Source organism: Pleurodeles waltl, chromosome 5, assembly GCF_031143425.1.
Source record: "Pleurodeles waltl isolate 20211129_DDA chromosome 5, aPleWal1.hap1.20221129, whole genome shotgun sequence".
Taxonomy (NCBI): domain Eukaryota; kingdom Metazoa; phylum Chordata; class Amphibia; order Caudata; family Salamandridae; genus Pleurodeles; species Pleurodeles waltl.
Window position 1 is genome coordinate 922,867,645 of NC_090444.1, and position 24,258 is coordinate 922,891,902.

Here is a 24,258-nt window from a genome sequence, read left to right on the forward strand (position 1 = left end):
AGGTGTCAGGGCTGGGGAGGAGTAGCCTCCCCCAGCCTCTGGAAATGCTTTGATAGGCACAGATGGTGCCCATCTCTGCATAAGCCAGTCTACACCGGTTCAGGGATCCCCCAGCCCTGCTCTGGCGTGAAACTGGACAAAGGAAAGGGGAGTGACCACTCGCCTGACCTGCACCTCCCCTGGGAGGTGCCCAGAGCTCCTCCAGTGTGCTCCAGACCTCTGCCATCTGGGAAACAGAGGTGCTGCTGGCACACTGGACTGCTCTGAGTGGCCAGTGCCAGCAGGTGACGTCCCAGACTCCTTCTGATAGGCTCTTACCTGTGTTGCTAGCCTATCCTCCTTCCTAGGTATCCAAACCTCCTTTTCTGGCTATTTAGGGTCTCTGCTTTGGGGAATTCTTTAGATAACGAATGCAAGAGCTCATCAGAGTTCCTCTGCATCTCTCTCTTCACCTTCTGCCAAGGAATCGACCGCTGACTGCTCAAGAAGCCTGCAAAACCGCAACAAAGTAGCAAAGACAACTACTGCAACCTTTTATCGCTGATCCTGCCGCCTTCTCGACTGTTTTCCGGGTGGTGCATGCTGTGGGGGTAGTCTGCCTCCTCTCTGCACTAGAAGCTCCAAAGAAACCTCCCGTGGGACGACGGAATCCTCCCCCTGCAACCGCAGGCACCAAAAGAACTGCATTACCGGTCCTATGGGTCCCCTCTCAGCACCACGAGCGTGGTCCCTGGAACTCAGCAACTCTGTCCAAGTGACTCCCACAGTCCAGTGACTCTTCAGTCCAAGTTTGGTGGAGGTAAGTCCTTTCCTCCCCACGCTAGACTGCATTGCTGGGTACCGCGTGATTTGCAGCTGCTCCGGCTCCTGTGCACTCTTCCAGGATGTCCTTTGTGCACAGCCAAGCCTGGGTCCCCGACACTCTAACCTGCAGTGCACAACCTCCTGAGTTGTCCTCCGGTGTCGTGGTTCTTCTTTTGTGACTTCGGGTGAGCTCCAGTTCACTCTTCTTCGTAGTGCCTGTTCTGGCACTTCTGCTGGTGCTGCTTGCTTCTGAGAGGGCTCCTTGTCTTGCTGGGCGCCCCCTCTGTCTCCTCACGCAATTGGCGACATTCTGGTCCCTCCTGGGCCACAGCAGCATCCAAAAACCCTAACGCGACCCTTGCAGCTAGCAAGGCTTGTTTGCGGTCTTTCTGCTTGGGAATACCTCTGCAAGCTTCTTCACGACGTGGGACATCCATCCTCCAAAGGGGAAGTTCCTAGTCCTCTTCGTTCTTGCAGAATCCGCAGCTTCTACCATCCAGTGGCAGCTTCTTTGCACCCTCAGCTGGCATTTCCTGGGCATCTGCCCAATCTCGACTTTGTCGCGACTCTTGGACTTGGTCCCCTTGTTCCACAGGTACTCTCGTCCGGAAATCCATCATTGTTGCATTGCTGGTGTTGGTCTTCCTTGCAGAATTCCCCTATCACGACTTCTGCGCTCTTTGGGGAACTTAGGTGCATTTTACACCTACTTTTCAGGGTCTTGGGGTGGGCTATTTTTCTAACCCTCACTGTTTTCTTACAGTCCCAGCGACCCTCTACAAGCTCACATAGGTTTGGGGTCCATTCGTGGTTCTCATTCTACTTCTAGAGTAGATGGTTTGTGTTGCCCCTATACCTATGTGCTCTCATTGCAATCTATTGTGACTGCACATTGTTTGCATTGCTTTCTATTGCTATTACTGCATATTTTTGGTATTGTGTACATATATCTTGTGTATATTTGCTATCCTCATACTGAAGGTACTCACTGAGATACTTTTGGCATATTGTCATAAAAATAAAGTAACTTTATTTTTAGTATATCTGTGTATTGTGTTTTCTTATGATATTGTGCATATGACACCAGCGGTATAGTAGGAGCTTTGCATGTCTCCTAGTTCAGCCTATGCTGCTCTGCTAAGCTACCCTTTTCTATCAGCCAAAGCTGCTAGACACCTCTTCTACACTAATAAGGGATACCTGGACCTGGTGCAGAGTGTAAGTACCCCTTGGTACTCACTACAAACCAGGCCAGCCTCCTACAAGCATCCACTAGAGAGACTGTGGCTTTGCACTCCCCAGGAGCAAGCAGTGGGCATGGAGCCCCCTCAAGAAGCAATGGTGTTGTCCCATCATCCGGCTGAGGTCCCCCCTCTCCCCTTCCCCCTGAGGTGCCTGTTTTTTATTGACCTGATGCCCCTGCAGTGTTCTCTCCATTTTGAGGCAGGTGTCGTGTAGGGGCTTCACCCATGCTTTTTGGCACCACTGGTCCACGGACTAACTGGCGGATTGGTGCCTTGTAATAGTGTGGGTGGTACATTGTCTTCCGCCGATCTGTTGGCGGTGACCGCCGCTGTGTTGGTTTCTACCGCCGTGGCAGTTGGAGTGTTAAATTGTTTGTCTGTGTTGGTGGTTTCCGCCATGGTCGTGATTCAATTTTTTTTACCGCCGGCCTGTTGGCGGTATAACCGCCGCTTTATCACTGACCGCCAGGGTTATAATGAGGGCCAAAGTCTTTTTGGCCCGGAGACTTCAGAAAACAGCAGGCATTTTGTTTTGACTCTGAAGTGACAAGGGAGCACTGAAGTCACTCAGTCCTCCAGGATTTCTTGGTATATCTGACCATGCACCCACCTCCGGGTAGAACACTGCTTGGGGATTCTATTCAAAAGGTGAGGAATCTGCAAGCAAAAGTATCCATCAGATGAAAAATGTCCTTACCTTTCATAACACTTTTTCTGGTGAAATCAATACCTAACAGCAGAATCTACACCGACCCACCTCTCTCCCGGTTGCATGATTGGCTAGATCCCATGTTTCTTTGACGAAGCTTCAACTTACAACAGAAAACTGCACTTATCTCACAGATGTTGATGTTATTTGGTCACCTGAGAGGCAGGTTAAAAGGAAAGGATGGTAACTACTACCATCATGCCGAAGAGGGGTGCTTTATGGCTTTGGTGACATCACAAAGCATCATGCGCGGCACTGAGGTGGAGTCGGCACCCCCTATCCAGAGTGGGAGAGCTATTGAAGAGTTTGCTGATGTAAACTGGTCTCTGGGTTCTCTAAAGGTGGAAAATCCGCAGGTAGATATAGTATCCACCAGAAAGAGCATTACCAAAGTCAAGTACATTTTTATTTCAGGTGTTTCATAAAAAGCAGCATGGTCTCTGTTTGAAGCACATCCCAAGCTAATGAAAGTTTCAATAGAAGGCTTTAGTACATCTCTAGAAATAGCATTATGCTCATTGCCTATATTTCTGCTTAACGTATACATATTCTCTTCCTTTGGTGAGTCATCATAGCCTATTACCCACAGTTGAATTGTAGATGTGAATCTTGCTAAAAATGTAGAGAGCTCTTTCTAGAGGGGACCAGCAGAAAATAATTTTATATGGATCCAGTAAAGTGATGTGAATAGATACAAAATGGGATCTTTGGTACTAATCATAGGTACTTCAAGTATCCTCTTCCAACTTCTAGTAGGTGAGAGTCTAAGTAAGACTGCTGTATTTTCTTCATTATGCTCTTTGAGACTTCTCAACCTATTAAAGACAACCTTAGAATGGCAGCAGGTTTCCAGGTTTTGATTTTTGGTCATGATGGAATAGGCTAAATGATAATGAAGGCCAATATAAGCTCTGCAGCTACACAATAGGATAAGGAACAAATGGCCTGATTTAGGGCCTTATTATGAGTTTGGCGAATGGCAAAACCCGTCCGCCAAACTCCTGACAGGGTGGCTGCCGCCTACGCAGCCACCTCCCTGCCAGTGTTATTAAGAGTTTCCTGCTAGGTTGGTGGGTGGAAACCTGGCCTAGCGGGAAACAAGCTACAGTATTGTCTCCAGCTTGTAATGGAGCCACCGGCAATGCTTTCACCTGCACGGTGCATGAGCACACCTCGCAATGTTCACTGTCTGCAAACATTGCGAGGGTGCTGGCTAGTGGGGGTCCTGCACTGCCCATGCCAAGTGCATCGGCAGTGCAGGGGGCCCCCTATGGCCCCCTCACCTGTTCTCTGCCAGCCTTTTCATTGCAGTGCTACCACCATTAAACCCCTGGCAGAGAATGGGTCGTAATCCCCAGAGCAGCGCTGCTTGCAGCACTGCCCTGGCAGATTAGGACTGCCACCAACCTCCAGACCACTGGGATCTGAGATCCTGGCAGAGCTGGTGGTTCACTGGCAGCCCGACGGCCAGGGTTGTTATGTGGCAGTCAGACCGCCGCATTGGCGGAGACCCGGACCGCCATTGCAAGTGTGGCGGTCTCGAGGGCACCACACTCATAGCTCTTAGTGTTTGGCACATGGGTTACTGCATCACAAATGTGCGAGATATCCTGTCCGCCTATTACAAGTGTTGTAGAATATAATGCCCTTATAATAAGGCAAGCCGGATATCCATTACATATGGGATTAAGTCACCCTCCGCCAAACTCTAAACCAGGCCCCAAGTTAGCATTGTGATTTTCACTACTGCGAAAGAATAGAAAGTAAATGCATAGGGAGCTCTACAACATATTGATTATATACCAGAGCAATCAGAGGCACACCGAGAGATTGAGGTCAAATTTAATGTGGGAGCTGTGAGGCTCTCTGCAGCTCCGCTTGTACTATAGGTTTTAATACAGATGAGAAGATCAGTGCCATTGACGGCGGTATTCACATCTGACAATTATAATTTCAATAAGTTAAAATACTGGAAAGGCAACTGGTATGCCTGTTGTTTATAGTCCTTAAAACACTATGTAAAGCCAAGTTATTATAAAAAAAAATCAAGAAAATTCTTCACCTTAGCAATTAATCACTTGAATCGATGTAGCCATACAGTTGTAATGACTGTGCCGTTACCAGGTAACAGCGGGGGCTGTTTCTTCAAAACGTTTTAAAGAAAATGTAAAAAAAAGAAATCGGTAAATAAGAATAACTTTCATCAAGATTGTGCATCTGACAAGAAAAATAGGAGCACGTGTTAGACCTTTGTCACTAGCGTCTTGAGAACAATGTCAAAAAGCTAATGGATATGACACCCTTGAAAACAATTGCTCGGAAACGTGAAAACAAGTGTCGTACTGCACCGTTTAAAATAGGTGTCAGTCTGGGGCGAGGTAAACATTCTTAATAAACTGGCTGTGACACCTCGATGTGACAAAGGTTTTTCTAATTGCTTCGCACAGTATTAACCACTCAGTAAAGGTGTGCAGCCATCTGTGTTTTCTTTCAAAGAAAGCTAGGAAAAATCAGATGTATTAGCAGTCAGTGCCAACACTGATTAAAACTGAGGACTGTCAACAACTCATTGGCTCAGTCTTTTTCTGTTTCTGAATCTCTCTCTCTGATGTCTTGTAGAAAAAAAACCTGTGTGCGCGTGCATATTTTGGAATGGGAGAGACTCCATGTGTTTTTTCCAGATGATTCTCATTACCATTCGAGAATCGCTGGCAACATCGACCATGCCGAATTTCTTAACACGTCTATTGCTTTAAGGGATTTTTAGGGAGCAAACCAAGTGATGTGCAGACAAAAGGGGGAGGTTATAAGATTGGTTCCTGTAAAATGAGACAGTTTTATACTGGAGAGCTGGATTCTAGGGAGAAATTGAATAGAGTGGCAACTGGTGTGGACTCTCTGCCTTATCACTTCAGCTCTCAGCAGTGCCTGCATCTCCTTGATTGACAATCTTGGCTACCCTGCTTGCCTGTAAATACTCGGCCAAGTTGTGAGTGCACCATTTTAGCACAATATAATATTAGACACATTGTACATAACTGAGTATGTATTCTTTTGTAAAAAGAAAATAGACGGTGCCATCACCGTCGTCGGATTAAAGTTATGTCACAAGAATGCCCACTAAAATCTACCGTAGATGCACGTGACACGAAGAGTTGCAATATCTCTGGAAGCCCTAAGGAAAAGGTACAATTTAGAGAATGGATATGATCCCTAATGTGATAAGCCTAAGGACTGAGTACCCTCTTTCCTGGTGGTAGTCTAAACATCCTCGAGGGCCTGCAGACTTTGTGCAGAGGGAGAGAAATCCTTGCCCCACATACTCTGCACCTGTGAAAAGCTGCTCCCACTGAGAATATTCTGGCTGCATCCAATATGGTGAGCAACACACATCAGGACTTGTCAAGACACCGTGCAGGCATGCCTGAAAGGGGAATAAACGCAGCTAGCAGGTCGATCTTTTACCTTTCTTTAAGGTGCCCTAGCAACCCTGCAGCCATTCTGTCCCCCCCTGATGGACAGATAGTAGCATTTCATCTGCAGGCAGATCTCCTAGATATGCTGCCAAAAAACCCTGCACTTTATTCCGGGTCTTGAGTCGGATCTCTCTTGGAAGCGAGGTTGGACTTTTTCTTGAAATCAAGCACATACTTTTGGAACTGGTAAAGGTCCCAGAAGTATAACAGAAAGAGGAGGAATCCAGTCCACTAATGCCGCTGGAGGTAAGCTATATTTTTGGTGAGCTCTTCCTGGGCCTCAGGGCTGAATTTTACATCAGAGGCCATGCTTTGCACTTTAAGTATTTGGGGATGAGGGTCTTTTTAAAATGCACCTTTTTTTCAATTCTTCTCCACCCTTTTTTAGAAGCCAGGTTTTGCACTTAAGCAAGAAAAGGGCCTCTTGAAAATGCACTTTCTCATTCCTTCTTTGCCTTTTATTAATTTCTTTTAACTGTTTTAATTAATCAAACCAAGGAACATATACGTTTGATATATTAAGTGTTGAAGAATCTGCCACATTATTGTGAGGATTCTAATTGATCGCACAGCAAAGAATCTATCTATCTATCTATCTATCTATCTATCTATCTATCTATCTATCTATCTATCTATCTATCTATCTTTCTATCTATCTTTGAGGTAATAGAAGTTTACAACCTCTAAATTCTTAATTGAAACAAAAACTACACAAAGGGCCTCATTTACAATGCTTTTGTGCCACCATTGCATAATTTTTAGGGTCGAGCACAAAGCGCTCCATCCCTGGTGTAACCTCTCTGTGGAGTTTTAACCATGGCCATGTCAAGCCCATCAGTTTGGTTAGTTCGTGATCTTGCCTTTTAAAATTAGCTTGATTTCATTAGTGAAAGGCATGCATACATCATACCTTTTCCGGTGTTTAGCCCGCCTCGAGCACACCGACAACTACTGAAAACATACAAGGCTCCATATTTTCCATATGGTTTCTGCACTACTTTTTCTCTTCATTTTGTAGACAGCATGATCTGGCTGTGCAGTAGAAAAGCACTTTGCTTGACATAGACCCTGTTACATGGATATTTGCCTAATTGCACTTTTGCTGGTTCCCTGGATAATTGCACTTTTGCCAAAACGTTTCCTTTTGTGTGTTTGCTTTGCACTCATGGCGGCCTTGGCTCGCTTATGTGAAACTGTTAAACTTTTCAGTATATGTGGGAAGAAAAGTCCGGTTAGGAGTTTACAACGCTTATAGCTTTAACTCGAGCAAACGCAAGACCCATTGCATTGCAAATGCTTGTTTTTAATGCAGGGGTGGTGCCAAGCAGTGCTTTACACTGCTCCAGATTTACAAACTGATGCATTGGGACCAATGCCTCAAATTGTAAAGCCTTGCATCACACTATACTTGCGCTAGGTATAATGTATGTAAGGTAGGCGTTCCGGGGCAAACAGCCATGCAGAGCTGACACGTTGAAATTTACATTTTACTGCATCATCCTGCAACTTCACTACATCAAAAATGTAATGCCTGCTCAGATCTGAGGTTAAACAGTTGCAGGACTTTTGTCTATGGGAGCCTTACTCGCTTTTCTGGAGTAGCATCATTTTATTATGCTAGTCCAGCAATGCATCAGCAACACATATGCGTCAGAATTTCTAATGCATCTGTGAAACCTTGCGCCCTGGAACTCTGTACAGTAAATTCAGCCCATTTATGGTGTCATTAGGGAATCATTGGGCAGCGCAAGAAATCTGACGCATCAATACCAATGTTTCAGTTTCTTGTAAATGAGACCCAAAGTGTATAATGCTTCGAAAAATCCTATTAATAACGTCATCATTTCTAGCAGTAGATTTATGTGTCTGAATGAGATCAAAAAAGCCATTGCACACATAAGCTTCAGGCTTTCTGAGTGCTGGTTGTTTTTTTAATAGTCAGTACCCCTTCTTGTTTGGCACTACCCATGTTTCCATTCCAAATAAAATCATCAGCCAATAGAAATCTGCCACACTGGTAGTTTTTTTGCCCAGGATAAGTTCAGTTTGCACTTGTAAAATTCCACTAAATCCAAATAATGTAAAAGTTGCATTTACAGATTTTAATTATGACTTTGTTTTAATCTTACACTTCATACCGCACTTGTCTCTTCTCAATGTAGTAAACAATTAGTGTTACTATTACCCTATTTACAGTACTCAATTTGGGCGCCTCGAAAGGATGGAACTCTGAGTCAGTTGAGCATGTCTTATGAATGTGAGTCACCCTTGAGGGCGTAAAAGATGTGACACGGAGGCCCTTTATATTTCAGGCTCACCATTTACTCTTGGGTACTTCTTTTAAGATTGTAATGCATCAGATGCGCACATACGCTTCACAATATTCCTTCTTTCTTTTCACATTTTTTATATGTTTCATTTTAAATTGATATTTATACTTGCTTTCTGTAGTATGTCACGTTGGTGGGCGGACACATATTTGCTTTCAAGGTCACTATAACAATATCTGTTGTTTTGCACTTGAGCTGGACGATTTACATCATTAACTCACATACTAATTCTTAGACACTGATTTAGACAAGGTCAGGATGGAAAATAGGTTGAAATATGAGCGAGTAGATTTTTAAGCATTTGACACAATGTTTCAATTGAGAGTAAAGTGGCATTATTGCAGCTAGCTAACTTCGCTTCATGGAGAAACAACATTTCCATGTGTTATTTCTTATTTAATGCAAAATTCGTAGACTTATTGGTTGCAGTAACTCTATTGCCCAATCTTTGTATTAGGTGAAGCACCAAACCTCCCTTTGTAGGCACAGGACTGTTTATGTTTCGATTAAAGGTAAGTATCTTTTAAAAGCAAAAAAATCTAAGTAATTGCCTTTCTTAAAGCAGGTTTTGCGATTTAATAAATACATTCAAGAATTGTTCATAGCTTCAAGTTCTATAAATGTTTGTATCTTTTGTTATTGCAAGCCAATTTCTAACTTTCTCCATTTCAATTTTGTATCAAGTGCCTGACGATAGAATCTAAGGGGCTGATTTTCAAGCCCCTAGCGCTGCCGTAGCATCATTTCTTTTACGCTACATTGGCACAAAACAGTCCTCCACCCCGCACAGTATTTACAAACTGGTGCAATGTCACCATTGTGCTAATTTGTAAACTCTTGCGCCACATTACACCTGCGCCAGGCATAATATATGCAAGGGAGGCATTCCCCTGCAGAGACGACCAAAAAAGTGGCCTAGTGAAATCTACAGGATTTCAATGTGCCATTCTAGCATACTTTTTTATGCCTGCCAAGGGCAGGCGTTAAACCAACGCTAGGCTATTTTCAATGGGCCTCCTCAAGCTTGCTGATCTAGCGACCACATTTTTACGTTAGTCCAGCAAAGCGCCACTACTGAGTCATAAATTTTGATGCAGTTGTACTAACGAGCGCCATTGTGCTACTGTATTATAAATATAGCGCTACGGTGGTGTCATTAGGGGGCGCAGGACAATGCAAGGAAACTGGCGTATTGGAACCTATGCTTCATTTCCTTGTGAATGAGGCCCTAACTTTATTAAAGCCAAGATGCAAACTAGGGAGCCATTACATCAATGCTTGAAACAAATATCATTTTTTCTGACAGCTGATGTCGAAATTACTCTTTTTAGGTCTTCGCTGTCAGACATTGCATGCTATCTGCTGGTGAAAAGACCTATTGTCAGCTCAAAGTGGGCTTAGAACCTGCCCATTGCTTACTATTGGTTGGCTTTATGATCACTCTCATTTGCTACTTTTTTATTCATTAGATTGTGTCGACTCTTCCTTATCTTCTCTCTTTATCCCTGGCCTGGAGCATGAATGCATTACTTGTATCCGTTCACTGCGTGCTTTTCAAGCACTGCTTTTTTCTTTTGGGTTTAGCATTCCATGAGACTGCTTGTGTTTTCCAACTGTCTCTCTTGGGCACTTTTTTCCCCTGGCCACACTGTGTTGCTCTCTGTTACCAGTGTGCTTCTTCACCATCCTGACCATGTTTCACTTGCCGTGCTGCACTTCTCCCCCCTGCATTGTTTCAGTTCCCCTATCTGTTCCCTGCATGCTGTTTTCCTCACATGCACACTCCATGTTGTTTTCCTCACGTACATCCTTTGTGAAGTTTCCGCCACCCATATCCTTTGTGATGCTTCCCTTACCTGTGCCTGCTGTGTTACTCCCCCATTTGCACTTGTAAAATTACTTTTGCACTATTTTTTATTTACTGATTCAACTCCGCGAATAAAAAAGGCTATTGCGTCATTCTGAGGTAGTGGTGAGTGAGCTCACAAAACTATGTGGTGGTGCCTCATAGTACTTTTTTTGTGGGTTCTTTATCCCTGCTGCACAGCATCGGGGATGCTGTATATGATGGCTACGAACCAGTGGCAAAGCCAGTAGGTCCCAAAGGGGAGGCCTGTTGGTTTCACGAGTGCTTGTTTACATCTCAACCTATGCCCACTTCTTCAATCTCCCCTTTATTGCACGTTATCTGTTTCCTCCACGGGAGAATGGACAATAAATTGGTAAAACAGAAAGGCACGGGCCTCTCTTCCTCATTTCCTTCACGTGGCTCATTCTCCTCCCCAACTCTTTCAAATATATTCACAGTGGCTTCAATCCTAGTCACATGCAAGCGCAGTGCACCCAGCATGTCCGACTGCTATATGAAAATGCGGCAGGAAAAAATATTTTTGTACTCATATCTCTGAATTTAAATGAAACCAACACAGTAGATGCCACTTCAAATAAGAAACAGCAGAAAGGGGCTCCTGTGGTGCACCCGAACGCACAGACGCTCAAACAAATACTGAAAAAAGAAGCTGTCGCAGAGCTGAAGCATCTCACGCGTTACTAAAATGCCTCCTCTAGCCTTCTGCTTTCCTCATTATTGGGTCCTATTCTATTGAGTAAGACGGAGGGGGTAAGAAATATTATCTAATTTCTTCTATGTCTGAAACGCTGCCAATCAGCATTATAAATCAGTAGCTTAACCCAACTTGAGGGGACACCCATGCACAGTACGTGGAGGGCTCCCCTCCGGGGTCACTCTGGAGCTGACAGTCCAGGGTACTGTGCTGAGGGGGGACCCTGGAGCTTGGGGCCGCCACACGCTGTGGGGACTCCAGGGGCCTTTGTTAAGCCACTGCTATAGATGGGTGTAATGCTTTTTAGCTAACATATACGTCTTCTTTACCGATTTGCTGAATTTCTGAAATTGTTTTGATACAAACACTCTTTAAGGGGTACATTGTCTATCCTCTGCACGTGTACTTTTAACTATGGCTCAGACCAGATAGTAATCATATCTATGCAACATGAAGCATGAGCAGGTGAGTGGTGTGTTAAGTGCATAACCGGGACTTGCTGTATGTTTGTCGTAAAAACTTCATGCATTACCACTTTATTTTTCAGTCTGGAGATGATAAATCTTGCCTACTTCTGAAAAGCACTTATTCCGTGGCTAAACATATCAGTTAGGCAACCGGCGTTCAAACCAGACTCGGCCCCTAATTTACTAATGTTTAGCCCAGGCATGCATCATTGTGCTCTGTGATTCTTAGGAAATCTAGACCCAGATGTTTCAAATATATGAACTTGAGTTTTTTACTACTAATGTAACCAACACAGATGGATACCACATCTCAGGAAGGAGTATACAAAAAAAATCTCCATTTCTGTTTGGACCGGTCTTTGGTTACATTGCGCCTTGGGGAAAAACAAATTTGGTGCCCCTCCTAATCCTCCCTCCCAGAGTCCCCACTACCACCAGTGCACTTCTGCCTTTTATAAACACTACTCACTAGCTGTCACTTTCGCACATAACATAAAAATGCTGCCTCGGTGCTATGCTTTCTGTAGGAAGGAGAAAAGCTTGTACTGTTGCCTGACACTGTTGTGTGCTGTACACATTATGTTTGCTTCGCACCAGGACACCCTCCTGAGAGTAGCTGTGGGCTTTACAAATTTTATTCATCTATGGGTAAAATATTAATTGCTGCTGTTCTAGCTGGGACCACTAACTTCCTCAGAAGAACCTTAGCAGACGATGTTGTGGTGAGATGTCTCAGTCTCACACTGCAGAGTGAGTAGATGATGCACCACACATCCAATGTACCTAGAAAAATTCTCCACATTCCTGAACATTTTGATGGTAAGAACAGAGTGACAGTCATTTATGTTACTGATAGCTCCTCTGTGAACTTCAGTACCAGGTGTGTGCATACATGCCTTTGTCACTGACAACTTCCCAGACTGCTCAATCCACTGCTAGTAACTCAAAAAACATCACTCCTTCTTGACAGCCCTCACTCCTCAATAACATTGCCAACTGGACCATTTCCAAAGAACAACTGAACTACAATGATTACCCCATCAAGTGTTAAAAAGAATACTTTTGGTTAAGGAAAATCAACATATTTAAATCAAATTAAAAACACTGATGCAAACTGTGAGATGACTGTAGCATCTTCAAAAAGAACACGGTTAAGCCTTTTGTGAAATGTGTTTGCAAATTAGCTTCTCAAAATTTTCTCCAGTGTAGACTGTTGCAAATGAAATCATGTGTATATGGTGTACATATCAGATGTTCTCAGTATCTATTAGCCGACAGTGGATATCTGTAAGGAATTGGAGTATTAGTTGATGGGTTAAAATCCCACCTCAAATAATAATCAGAATCTTTGTCAGGATGGACTAAAGTTGCTATATGAACCTGTGCTTAACCATCCGGTAGCTTGGCACAAAGCAGTCACGCTTCACTTAGAGGAAATGTGTAAATTATTTATGCAGTACTCAAACAGCAATAAAGTCAAAACACAAGAAAAATCCCAAACCACTAAAACAAAATAGAGAATATTTTAATACATAAAAGTGCCTAAAAATCAACAACAATCCAAAGGGTATAACCATAAATATATTATTTTTAATTTTTAATTAAAAATCCTGGCAAAAAGCACAAGGATCCAACTAGGCTAGCATTAAGTCAAAAGTTAGGCCGACCACAATGGAGTGCATGTTGCATACAAGGACCAGGTTTGTACTGATGGAAAGTTTTACCTTTTGACTTAGATATTTGTATTTAGAATAGTGGCCTTTGGTGAGTCATTGGCTGGGGAAGCTGAAAGGTTGACGGGAAGCAGGGCTTGATAATGGCAGGCTGCTAAAGATGGGTGTTCCAGTGCAGTTGTTGGTGAATTCGGGAAAGCTCTGAGTGGGTGAGGTCTAAACTCCATGCCTGGGAAGGCCTCAATTTTGTTTGGATGCTTTTCGGGAAGTCACATCTCCTTCAACTGGGCAAACTAGCAAGCTGAAGCTGACAGGTGATTCAATAGCAGTGGCTTCAATGGGTGTTCCCAGCCTCTGTCTGTTCTCCAGGCAGAGATTTGGAAACTGTTGCTCAGTACCATTTCTTGCAGTTTGAGGGACACGAGGACCACATCCTAACAAGGGTCCATCAGCTAGGGAGCACCACTTGGTTGTTAGGACTCATTCAAACAGAGGTCAGCAGCAGGAACCAGGTTAGGGCCAGATGGTAGTGGGCAGTGGGACAGTTGCAGTGTAAGAGCCCCTGGAAGTTTGTTGTGTTTGTAGAATAAACATGAGGTCAGCCCCCTGACTACTGGAATCACTTCTCGGGTCCTAGGTTCAGGTCAAGCAGGTCCAGTCTTCCTCCAGGTTCCTCAGACAGCAGGGCAGTCCTTCTCATTCCTCACAGGTCCAGGAGAGTTCAGAGGAGAGCACTGGGAATACTACATTTATGTCCAGTGCCAACCTGATGTTGCGAAAAACACCTGGGCATTCCCTAACCAGCGGACAAAAAGTTCCCAGGGATGATCTATCCATTTTTGGAACATTTCCTGTGTTTATTTGCTGCAAACTATCTCACAGTACCCCAGTTCTGATAAATCCAACAGAACCTTTCTTCCTCTTGTGATCAGAGATCCCTGTGCCCACCTATTAGTGTGGCTATGACAATCGGCAAACCCCAAATTTAAATTACTCCAAACCAGTTCTGGGCTATCTCCCGCTCCCACTGGATTTGGAATCAAGTTGTCCAAGAAGACAAAAAGGAGGCAGGCCTAGGCGTGATCAACAGGTGCCAGTGACAGAGCAGGCACCCCTTGAAGCTCAGGAAGGGGCTGGGCACAGCCCCCAGGCCATCCTGCTCAAGGAAGAAAAACACCTCCTTATTATTATTATTATATATATATATATGTATATAGCTAAGAACTTTTACCTCTGTCTGGAAACAATACACATTTTTCCACAGGAGAGCCATCACCAGTCATGTGATCCTGGCAGAAAGGCTGTTAGGATGGAAAATAACAACTTTCTAAAGTGTAATTTTCAAAATAGTAATGTAAAATCAATGTTGACAATTAATTTGTATTTAAAATTACTATTAAAATAAGCCCTTGAATCATTTTCTGGGTGCTCCCAAACTGAAATGAAACACTATAAGTTGTTACAGTGTAACCCAGTGTTTTCCTATAGAAGAGCCAGCCTTACCACAGTGAAAATTGACTTTGAAGGTGTTTCACTGCTAGGACAAGTAAAACCTTAAATATACATTCCCTACTTTTCCAGTAGTATGCACTCTGTACTATGAGCATCTAGGGCCTTCCTTAGGCTTGACATAAGTAGTGAACAGGAAGGTTTAGGCCTGGCAAACATTTTAATTTACCAGGTCAAAATATTATTTTAAAAATGCACAACCAGGCTGCAGGGTCAGGCCTGGAGGCATTCTGGCAGCACTATTTTAATAGATGGCACAATGAGTGCTTTCAGCTCACTAGTAGCATTTAATTTAAAGGCACTGGATGCATGTAGTATCATGTATTAGGGACTTACAGGTAAAATAAATGAGCCAATTATGGGTATGCCAATTCTACAGCGGTGTCTCCTCCACTATGGCAGAGGAGTGTTGCCTCCCTGCTAGCAGCAGCAGCTTTTGTTTTGTTCACCCCTCAACCCTGCCACTTTACCCTGCCACCAGCCACAACTGCAATCATAATATGTTTAGAGAGGATATCACAAGCACTTTACCACCGGTCCACAGTAGTAAAGTGCACAGACCTGTATAGCCAGCAAAAACAGGTTCTGGGACTGTCTGCATTTCTGATTCAGCCAGTACAATGAGTTGAAGACTGAATTGGAATTCTGGCATACTGTAAATATATATACAATATCACCACACTCTTGGGATTTTCCTGTGATATATTCAAGATATAGCCTGACAGAATATATTGTAAAAAACTGGCCAATAATAGGTAGTTACAGAAATGCTGCAATACTGATTTGCACATTTAAAAGAGATAATGTAACACGGTGGTATTTGTACGTCTAGAATTATCAATTCCGGAGGTTTCAGTAATTATGTGTAAAAAATTACTGATGTAGATAAACTGCAGTCCGCAAATTGACGACCTGTGGTCCTCATGTACTAAAAATGCATTCAGTAAAAGTGGTTGCAATTTTCACACCAACCTTTACCAAATTAATTTATATTTTGTGAACCAACTGATGTATCAATAGGTCAGTTCACAAAATACAGAATCTTAGTGGGTCGCAATTCAAAATTCCCTCATGAATATTAATGAGGTGTGTCACAAATTGCGACAAACTACGATTGGCTACACTCACAGGCATGGTGGCCTGCTGGTTTCAGCAGATAACCTTGGCTGTGGTTTCTTTTCAATAAAGCAATCTTTTTTTAAAATTGCAGCCCATTTTCTATGGGGAAACAAGATGCGTTTATAAAGAAAAGTGAAATGTTTTACAAACATTTTTTAACAGTAAGCAGTGGTCCTGTGGTCCACTGCCTACAACTATTTTTTTTAAATATTCAAAAAGTAGAATCTGCTAATGGATTACCACGTTATTGAGGTGTTGGTAAAATATTTATGTGTTGTGACCAGATTTCAATCGCAAAACATTAATACATACCATAAGAAATCAACGTTTTGTAGGGATGCCCTTAACACACTTCATCCAAATACCGATTTATATTGGTTTCCTAAACCCATTGAAGGATTCGGAAAACCTTTCCCAAATTGTTAAATGGGTCTTGCGCATTTTAAAAAAGGTTTTAGCTGTTGCAAACTCCCTGATTTACCTAATCAGAGGGGTTGTCAATGCTAAAACCGTTAGTAGATGTGGTTCTTAAGTTATTTAAATGTCATTATCTCATCCCCCTGAAGAAATGCACACTAAAATGAAGCATTGTATAAGGTGCAGTGTAATCCTCAACACTAAACTTACTCTACAGTTTACACTTTTACAATAATCTGTTACATTTTATCATTTTTATAAAGATATGCTTTATTTTCTCTGCATCTTCTTGCAGTGTTGTCGTATTGTGCAAGGATGAATGACTCGCCTGTATAACACACTCTGCAAGGAATCCAGTGAAGCCACAGTTGTGAATTGTGCACAGTTCTATCTCTCTTCAGTTGTGGAACCGGTTCAGAAACATTTTGGTATGTTCTGGGTGGGTCTCAGTACAAGTCAACGCCTAGGATGTGGAAACAATGAGCTCAAGTTCACTTTATTTTGTGATAGTGCAACACTGCAAGGGAATTAATTCAAATTTGTCACACCACAATCGGGCATGTCAAAAACCTTGGTGGGGTCAAAGGCCAAAGCCTTTGCCATTCCTTTCTTTGGTATCTGACCCAAGGAGCAGTTCCTAGTGAAAGAAGCAAGTACTCTGGCACTACCTGGTGGTGTTGCTTCTTTGGATGCATTAAGAAGGAGCAGTCCAGGCTTTCTATGTTGTTGTTTTTTTTTTTTTTTTTAAACGAGTAATACGAGAGCTGGGTTCCAAAAAACGGAGAGCCTAGGGCAAAAAATTATGGGTGCCTTCTCCCTGTAAGTGTCCTTGCTACAGCTTTGTAAAAAGTAACTGAATAGGATAAGAAAACCCTCAATTATAGTCGAATTGACAAAATGTTTTGCAGTTTTTGCGGGCAACTCTGTTCTGATATTTTCGTACGTATAGATGTGTCTTGAACCAAGCAGGCTGCGCCCAGGGTAACATACGGCACAAACATACGTTCAGGAATCTGTTATCATGGCTCAGCTGCGTTCCAAGAAATCAAAACTAAAGGTTTTTATCCTTATTATGGGTGCTTAGCTTGCCTTCAAATTTTGTCTGTAAATATGAAAAACGGGTTATATAGATTGGACAACGCTCTCCCTAAGACCACCAAATCCAAAGGAAATCCCTTTGTAGATACCTTGGTATATTCCTGTTAAACAAGACAGCACGTGAGCTGGCTGAAGAAATCCACTGTACGCTCAACATGGTTAAACATGGCCCACCATGAATAAGCCAAGGAAATAAATATTTTCTACATGAACCTACAACAGGATGAATAAAGCACATGGGAATCATATAAAACATCAGCTGAATAAGAACTTGCCCCAGTTTAGCAAGTCTATGACGGAAGAGCAAGTGACCTAGAATAGAAATATTAAATATACATTGACAAACAGTAAAAGTATAATATTGCTTATCAATATGCTAAAAGATAAAGTATATAAGAATGTTTAATTAAATCAATTAATTTATAGAATTACAGTGGCCCACATACCTTCTTTTATTTCTTGCTTAACTAATGTGTCCTTCGAGAAATTTGAGCTCACAAGCCCTTACTGAAATAATTGCTAACAAACTATGCTAGAAAACCAAAAAACATTGTCATGATGCTAATCAAAAATGCTTTTCTCGGCCTGCGTGGAGGGGGAGATTGATGTGAGTAAGACTGTTGGTAAATTGCTAATTTAGTTTAGTTTGCAGGATAGCCTCATTGCTGGACAATAATATCTCACTCCGGGCTAGGACAGGAAGCGCTTACCTGCGCTGACGGTGATGGCTTCAATGAACTGTTCTCTCCAGCTGTTGGTTCCAACCACAAGAGCCAGGTTGGTCTTCTTGATGAGCTTATCCACAGTGCTCTGCATATGGGAACATAGCAGGAATAAGAGATACACTGGAAACTGGGAGATGCAAAACTATACTACTATATGATTTCACTTCTTTGCATTTTTCAGTCTAGTGCAGTGGTTCCCAACCTTTTGACTTCTGTGGACCCTCACTTTATCATTACTGGAACTCAGGAACCCCCTCTGAATCATATTTCGAATCTGGGGACCCCCCACCAAGTCAGTACTTAAAGCTGGGGACCTAATCTGTTAATATTATTTAATTTTCTAAGCAATCGCGGACCCCTGAAGAGGCTTTGCGGACCCCCAGGGGTCCCCAGACCAAAGGTTGGGAACCACTGGTCTACTGAATAAAGTACATCATTTCGCGACTTTGGTCAGAAAGTGCAGCGGTTAGACATTTTAATGTCATCAAGGAACCAAAACTAAAAATTATGTTTGAAATTTGTTTCCAGATGTACATTAACATTGTGACTTGGGGCTAGATGTGCTAAACTTTTTGCACGTCGCAAACAGCGAATTTTGCTGTTTGCGACGTGCAAAAAGCACACTGCGATGCCCAAACCCTGTTTTGCAATTCGGTAACCTGGTTACGGAATCGCAAAACGGGATTGCGAGTTGCAATAAGGAAGGGGTGTTCCCTTCCTAATTGCGAGTCGCAGCGCGATGTTGTATTGTTTTGTGATCGCGAATGCGGTCGCAAAACAATCGCAGTTAGCACCCATTACAAATGGGTGCTAACCCATTTGCGAAAGGGAAGGGGTCCCCGTGGGACCCCTTCAACTTTGTGAATGGCACTAAAAACATTTTTCCAGAGCAGGCAGTGGTCCTATGGACCACTGCCTGATCTGAAAAAATGAAACAAAAACATTTCATTTTTTAGTTTTGTAATGCAACTCGTTTTCCTTTAAGGAAAACGGGCTGCATTACAACAACAAAAACTGCTTTATTTAAAAGCAGTCACAGACATGGTGGTCTGCTGTCTCCAGCAGGCCACCATCCCTGTGAGTGCTGTGAGTCTCAAGGGGGTCGCAAATTGCGACCCACCTCATGAACATACATAAGGTGGGCCTTTGTGAACCCCCTGCGAGTCGCAGATGGTGTCAGGGACACCATCCTACATTCCGTTTTGCGACTAGCAAATTGGGAGTCGCTCTGACTCGCAATTTGTAAGTCGCAAATCGGAACCTACCTACATCTGGCCCTAATTTACTCTAATACTGGATTGTAAATTCTAGACCACACAGTGGTAATAAACAATACAAGAAAAGTCTCACTCTTGAAAAAGTTACAAAAATGGAAAATTTCTACATTGAAAAATGTTTGCACTGGAAAAGACATACGCTCAACTTTCCATACTAAACCTGACATTTTTTTAGCAAATGCCCACATCTTCCAACCCCTAAATATCCCCTGGAGATTTCATATATGTTATCATCCTCCTGCAACTCCACCTTGCAGAAAGTACATACATTTGTTTGCTGTTTTTAAGTCCATTAACAAACCTTGGAGATTTCGGTTTGATTTTGTTTTAGCCTTGCATCTGACCACAATAAGACCTTAATATCTCAATGTTAGACTTTTCATCCTTGGCGTGGTATCCCTTAACTTTTTGCCTCTGTTTCCCAGGTTGTTGATGTGTGCTGGACTCTGTTTTTGACGTTTTGTTACTTTGGGCACTTTACCACTGCTAACCAGTGCTAAAGTGCAAGTGCTCCTTTACAAAATGTGTATGTAATTGGCTTATCCATGATTGGCATATTTGATTTACTAGTAAGTCCCTAGTAAAGTGCACTACAGGTGCCCAGGGCCTATAAATCAAATGCTACTGGTGGGCCTGCAGCACTGGTTGTGCCACCCACATAAGTAGCTCTGTAAGCAGTGTCTGTGTGTGCTGTTTTTACTGTAAATTCGACTTGGCAAGTGTACCCACTTGCCAGGTCTAAACCTTCCCTTTTTCTACATGTCAGACACCCCTAAGGTAGGCCCTAGGTAGCCCAAAGGGCAGGGTGCAGTGTATGCTTAAGGTAGGACATATAGTAATGTGTTTTATATGTCCTGATAGTGAAATATTGCTAAATTTGTTTTTCACTGTTGCAAGGCCTGTCCCTCTCATAGGTTAACATGGGGGCTACCTTCAAACATGATTAAAGTGTAGATTCCCTTTGGGAGCGGATAGACATGTGGAGTTTGGGGTCTCTGAGCTCACAATTTAAAAATACATCTTTTAGTGAAGTTGATTTTAAGATTGTGTGTTTGAAAATGCCACTTTCAGAAAGTGAGCATTTTCTTGCTTAAACCTTTTGTGTGACTCTGCCTGTATGTGGATTCCCTTTCTGGGTCAGTTTGATAGTTGGGCTGGTTGCACCTCTCACTAGGCAGTGACACAAAGGGAGCTGGGTTGTAGTCTGCATTTCCTGATGAGCCATCTGTGTTAGGAGGGAGGGGAGGAGTGGTCACTCACACCTGAAAGGATTGTGCCTGCCCTCACACAATGCAGTTTCCAACCCCCTGGGGTGTGTCTGGGGCCTGGCCTGGGCAAGGCAGGATTTCACAATCAAGAGAGACTTTCCTTAGAAGTAAGCCTACTTCAAAGGTCAAAATGGGTATAAGAAGGGCACCCAAAAGCACAGACTTTAGAACACTTCGGGAAAACAAGAGGAACCTCTGCCTGGAAAAGAGTAGAAGAGCCAAGGAAGAAGAGCTGCCCTGCCTGTGACTGTGCTTTGTGGAGCTATCCTGCTTCTGCCTGTGCTAGAGGACAAAGACTGAACTTTGTGTTGCCTTCCTTCTTGTGAAGATCTTCAAGGGCTTGATTTAGAGCTTGCCTCCTGTTGTTTGACGTCTCAGGGACAACAAAGACGTCTCTCTGCCAGCACCTGGAATTTCTGGAGAGGCTCCTACTCTGCCAAGTGGTGCCCATCCAGTTTTTGGGACCCTGAAAGGAGAAGCTGGCAGCCCAAGAGTGAGAAATCCACGCACAGAATGCCGTGCGGGGAAAAGATCGACGTGACTCTGATCTGCGGCTGAAAAATTGACACGCTGCCGGCTGAAAATCGATTCTCGCCTGCAACGTGACCTGAGGATCGACGCCCGGGGCTGGAGAAATGACACACAGCATCGCTGATGGAGGCTGGTGAGATCGGAACCTGCGGTGTGTGGTTTTCGGATCATCGTGCGGCTGGATTTCCGACGCAAACACTGCTGGGCAGGTAAAAACAACGCAAGGCCTGCCCGGACCCGAGAGTGCTGACCTGATCAACGCATCGCTCTTCTGCGGAGAGAAGAAATGGCGCACACCGAACCGACTAAAGGAGAAACAACGCAAGGTCGCCTTTGTGAGTGAAATTGACACATCGCAAGCCCTTTTTGACGCACACTCGCCCGTGTGGGGTTATTTTTGATGCACCCAACGTACATTTTCATGCTAACAGCGTTAGTGTTGTGTTTAAAACTACATTAAGACTCTTTTTGCTTTTTAATTGATAACTTGACTTGTGTATTGTGGATTTTTGTCGTTTTGGTCTTGTTTTGTTTAGATAGATATTCTCTATTTTTCTAAATTTGTGTTGTGTCATTTTTAATTGTTTTCATTAAGTTACTGTGTGTGTTGATACAAATACTTTATACCTAGCACTCTGAAGTTAAGCCTACTGCTCGTGCCAATCTTCCAAGGGGGTAAGCAGGGGATAGCTGAGGGTGATTCTCTTTTACCCTGACTAGAGTGAGGGTCCTTGCTTGGACAGGGGGTAACCTGACTGCCAACCAAAGACCCCATTTCTAACACTCAATAACATGCCTGTGCTGTTATGCTGGTTACAAGAAAGTTAAGAGAGGATTTTTATACCATACGTTGCCTGGTCTATGTTCCAGGACTAATCAACATTTTATGGTCTCTCTTTGCCAAGAAAGCTTCACTATTTTACAATCAGAGCTGAACTAATCGTCTTTCGTAGCTACACACTTGAACATCAATGCTGCAGTTTCGCAGACATACTTTGATAAAAGTAACTTTTCATATCCTGCTGTTTTTCCTCCAGTCTCCCTGTCATTGCATTTCCATCTGTTCTGTTCCTCTAATGGGCCGTGCACCACTCATTTTATGATGCTCTTACTGAGCACCTATGTTTGCACAATTAAAACTCACTGATCCTCTAAATGTCACTGGAAACAGGCCAGTGGGAAGCCCAGGTCTGCCAGCAAGACTAAGATGTGGTTTCCAATCAAGAAATGTTAAACCTGGATAGGAAATATGAATTATCCCTATCACACTCAAATCTCTTAACTCTTAATGACCCTCTTCTACTATTTTAATGAAGTATTAATAATTGCAGCTTGTATTATATAACCTGGGCCACTGGAAGTATGCAGTAATGGAGAACCAAATTATATGTCAGGTCTGACTAAGCTATGGGGAAGAAAAGGTAAATTGTGCAGCATAATGCTGCACATTCTTTGACAATATGGTCAATAGTATTTTGCCAATTTGGTATTTATCACATAATTAAAGTTTCTGAGTAAAGGCTGCAATCCTTTAGTGCCAGTGTTAGACTTGGCATCATTGGCGTGGTCTCCCCTAACCTTTTGCCTCTGTTTCCCAGGCTGCTGATGGGTGCTGGACTCTGCTTTTGCTGTTTTTGATACTCTGGGCACTTTACCACTGCTTTCCAGTGCTAAAGTGCAAGTGCCCCTATGTAAAATGTATTTGTAATTGGCTTTCCATGATTGGCACATTTGATTTACTAGTAAGTCCCTAGCAGAGAGCACTAAAGGTGTTCAGGACATGTAAATTAAATGCTACTAGTGGGCCCGCAGCACTGGTTGTGCCAGCCACATGAGTAGCCATGTAAACATGGCTCAGACCTGCCACTGAAGTGTTTGTGTGTGTAGTTTTAAACTGTTAATTCGACTTGGCAAGTGTACCCACTTACCAGGCCTAAACCTTCCTTTTTTATACATGCAAGGCACCCATAAGGTAGGCTCTAGGTAGCCCCATAGGCAGTGTGCAGTGTCTGTTTAAGGTAGGACATATACTAATGCTTTCTATATGTCCTAACAGTGAAATACTGGCAAATTTGGTTTTCACTGTGCAAGGCCTATCTCTCTCATAGGTTAACATGGGGGCTGCCTTTGAATATTATTAAAGTGCATATTCCCTTTGGGAGAAGATAGAAATCTGGAGTTTAGGGTCTCTGAACTCACAATTTAAAAATACATCTTTTGGTAAAGGTTGTTTTGAGATTGTATGTTTGAAAATGCAACTTTTAGAAAGTAGGAATTTTCTAGCTGAAACCATTCAGTGACTCAGCCTGTTTGTGGATTCCCTGTCTGGGCCAGTTTGACAGTTGGGCTGTTTGCACCTCTCCTCTGGACAGTGACACAGAGGGAGCTGGGATGTAGCCTGCATATCCTGATGAGCCATCTGTGCTGTGCCTGCCCTCACACAATGCAGTCTGCAAACCCCTTGTGTGTGTCTGGGGCCTGGCATGGGCAGGATCTTGCAAACAAGAGAGACTTCTCTTTGAAGTTCGCCTACTTCAAAGGCAGAAAGGGATATAAGCAGTGGACCCAAAATCACTTTTGGATTCAAGAGGAACTTCTGCCAAGGAGAAGAGATGAAGAGCTGAGGAGAAGTGCTGCCCCTGCCTGTGACTGTGCTTTGTTGGGCTATCCTGCAGTTACTGCTTCTGCCTGTGAAAGGGGACAAAGACTGGACTTTGTTGTGCATTCCTGCTTGAGAAGAATCTCCAAGGGCTTGAACTGAGCTTGCCTTCTGTTGTTGAGGTCTCCGGACCATTAAAGGCTTCCTCTGCCAGCACCTGGACTCTCTGCTCAGACTCCAGCACTGCCACGTGGTGCTCTATCCAGTCCCTGGGCACTTGAAAGGTGAAGTTGGCAGACAAGAACTGAAAATCCACGCACAGAACGCATGCAGGGAAATGTTTGACACACCTTCTGCAACGCGACTGATACACGATGTGCTGCCGGCTTCGTGGCTGAAATCGACTGTAGGAAAGTACCATCTTGCCTGGAATGTTACCCCCATTTTT

The 24,258-nt window shown here is 43.3% G+C and overlaps 1 protein-coding gene across 6 annotated transcripts in view; it reads right to left on the minus strand.

The window, feature by feature from the left end:
* The window catches only part of SLC8A1 (solute carrier family 8 member A1), a 1,017,544-nt gene that overhangs the window by 138,440 nt on the left and 854,846 nt on the right, over positions 1 to 24,258 (minus strand). For all 6 annotated transcript variants that reach the window (XM_069235056.1, XM_069235055.1, XM_069235053.1 and 3 more), the window contains one exon: positions 18,121 to 18,220. In XM_069235056.1, coding sequence (XP_069091157.1) covers positions 18,121 to 18,220 — 100 coding nt within the window. The remainder of the gene's footprint in view (positions 1 to 18,120; positions 18,221 to 24,258) is intronic.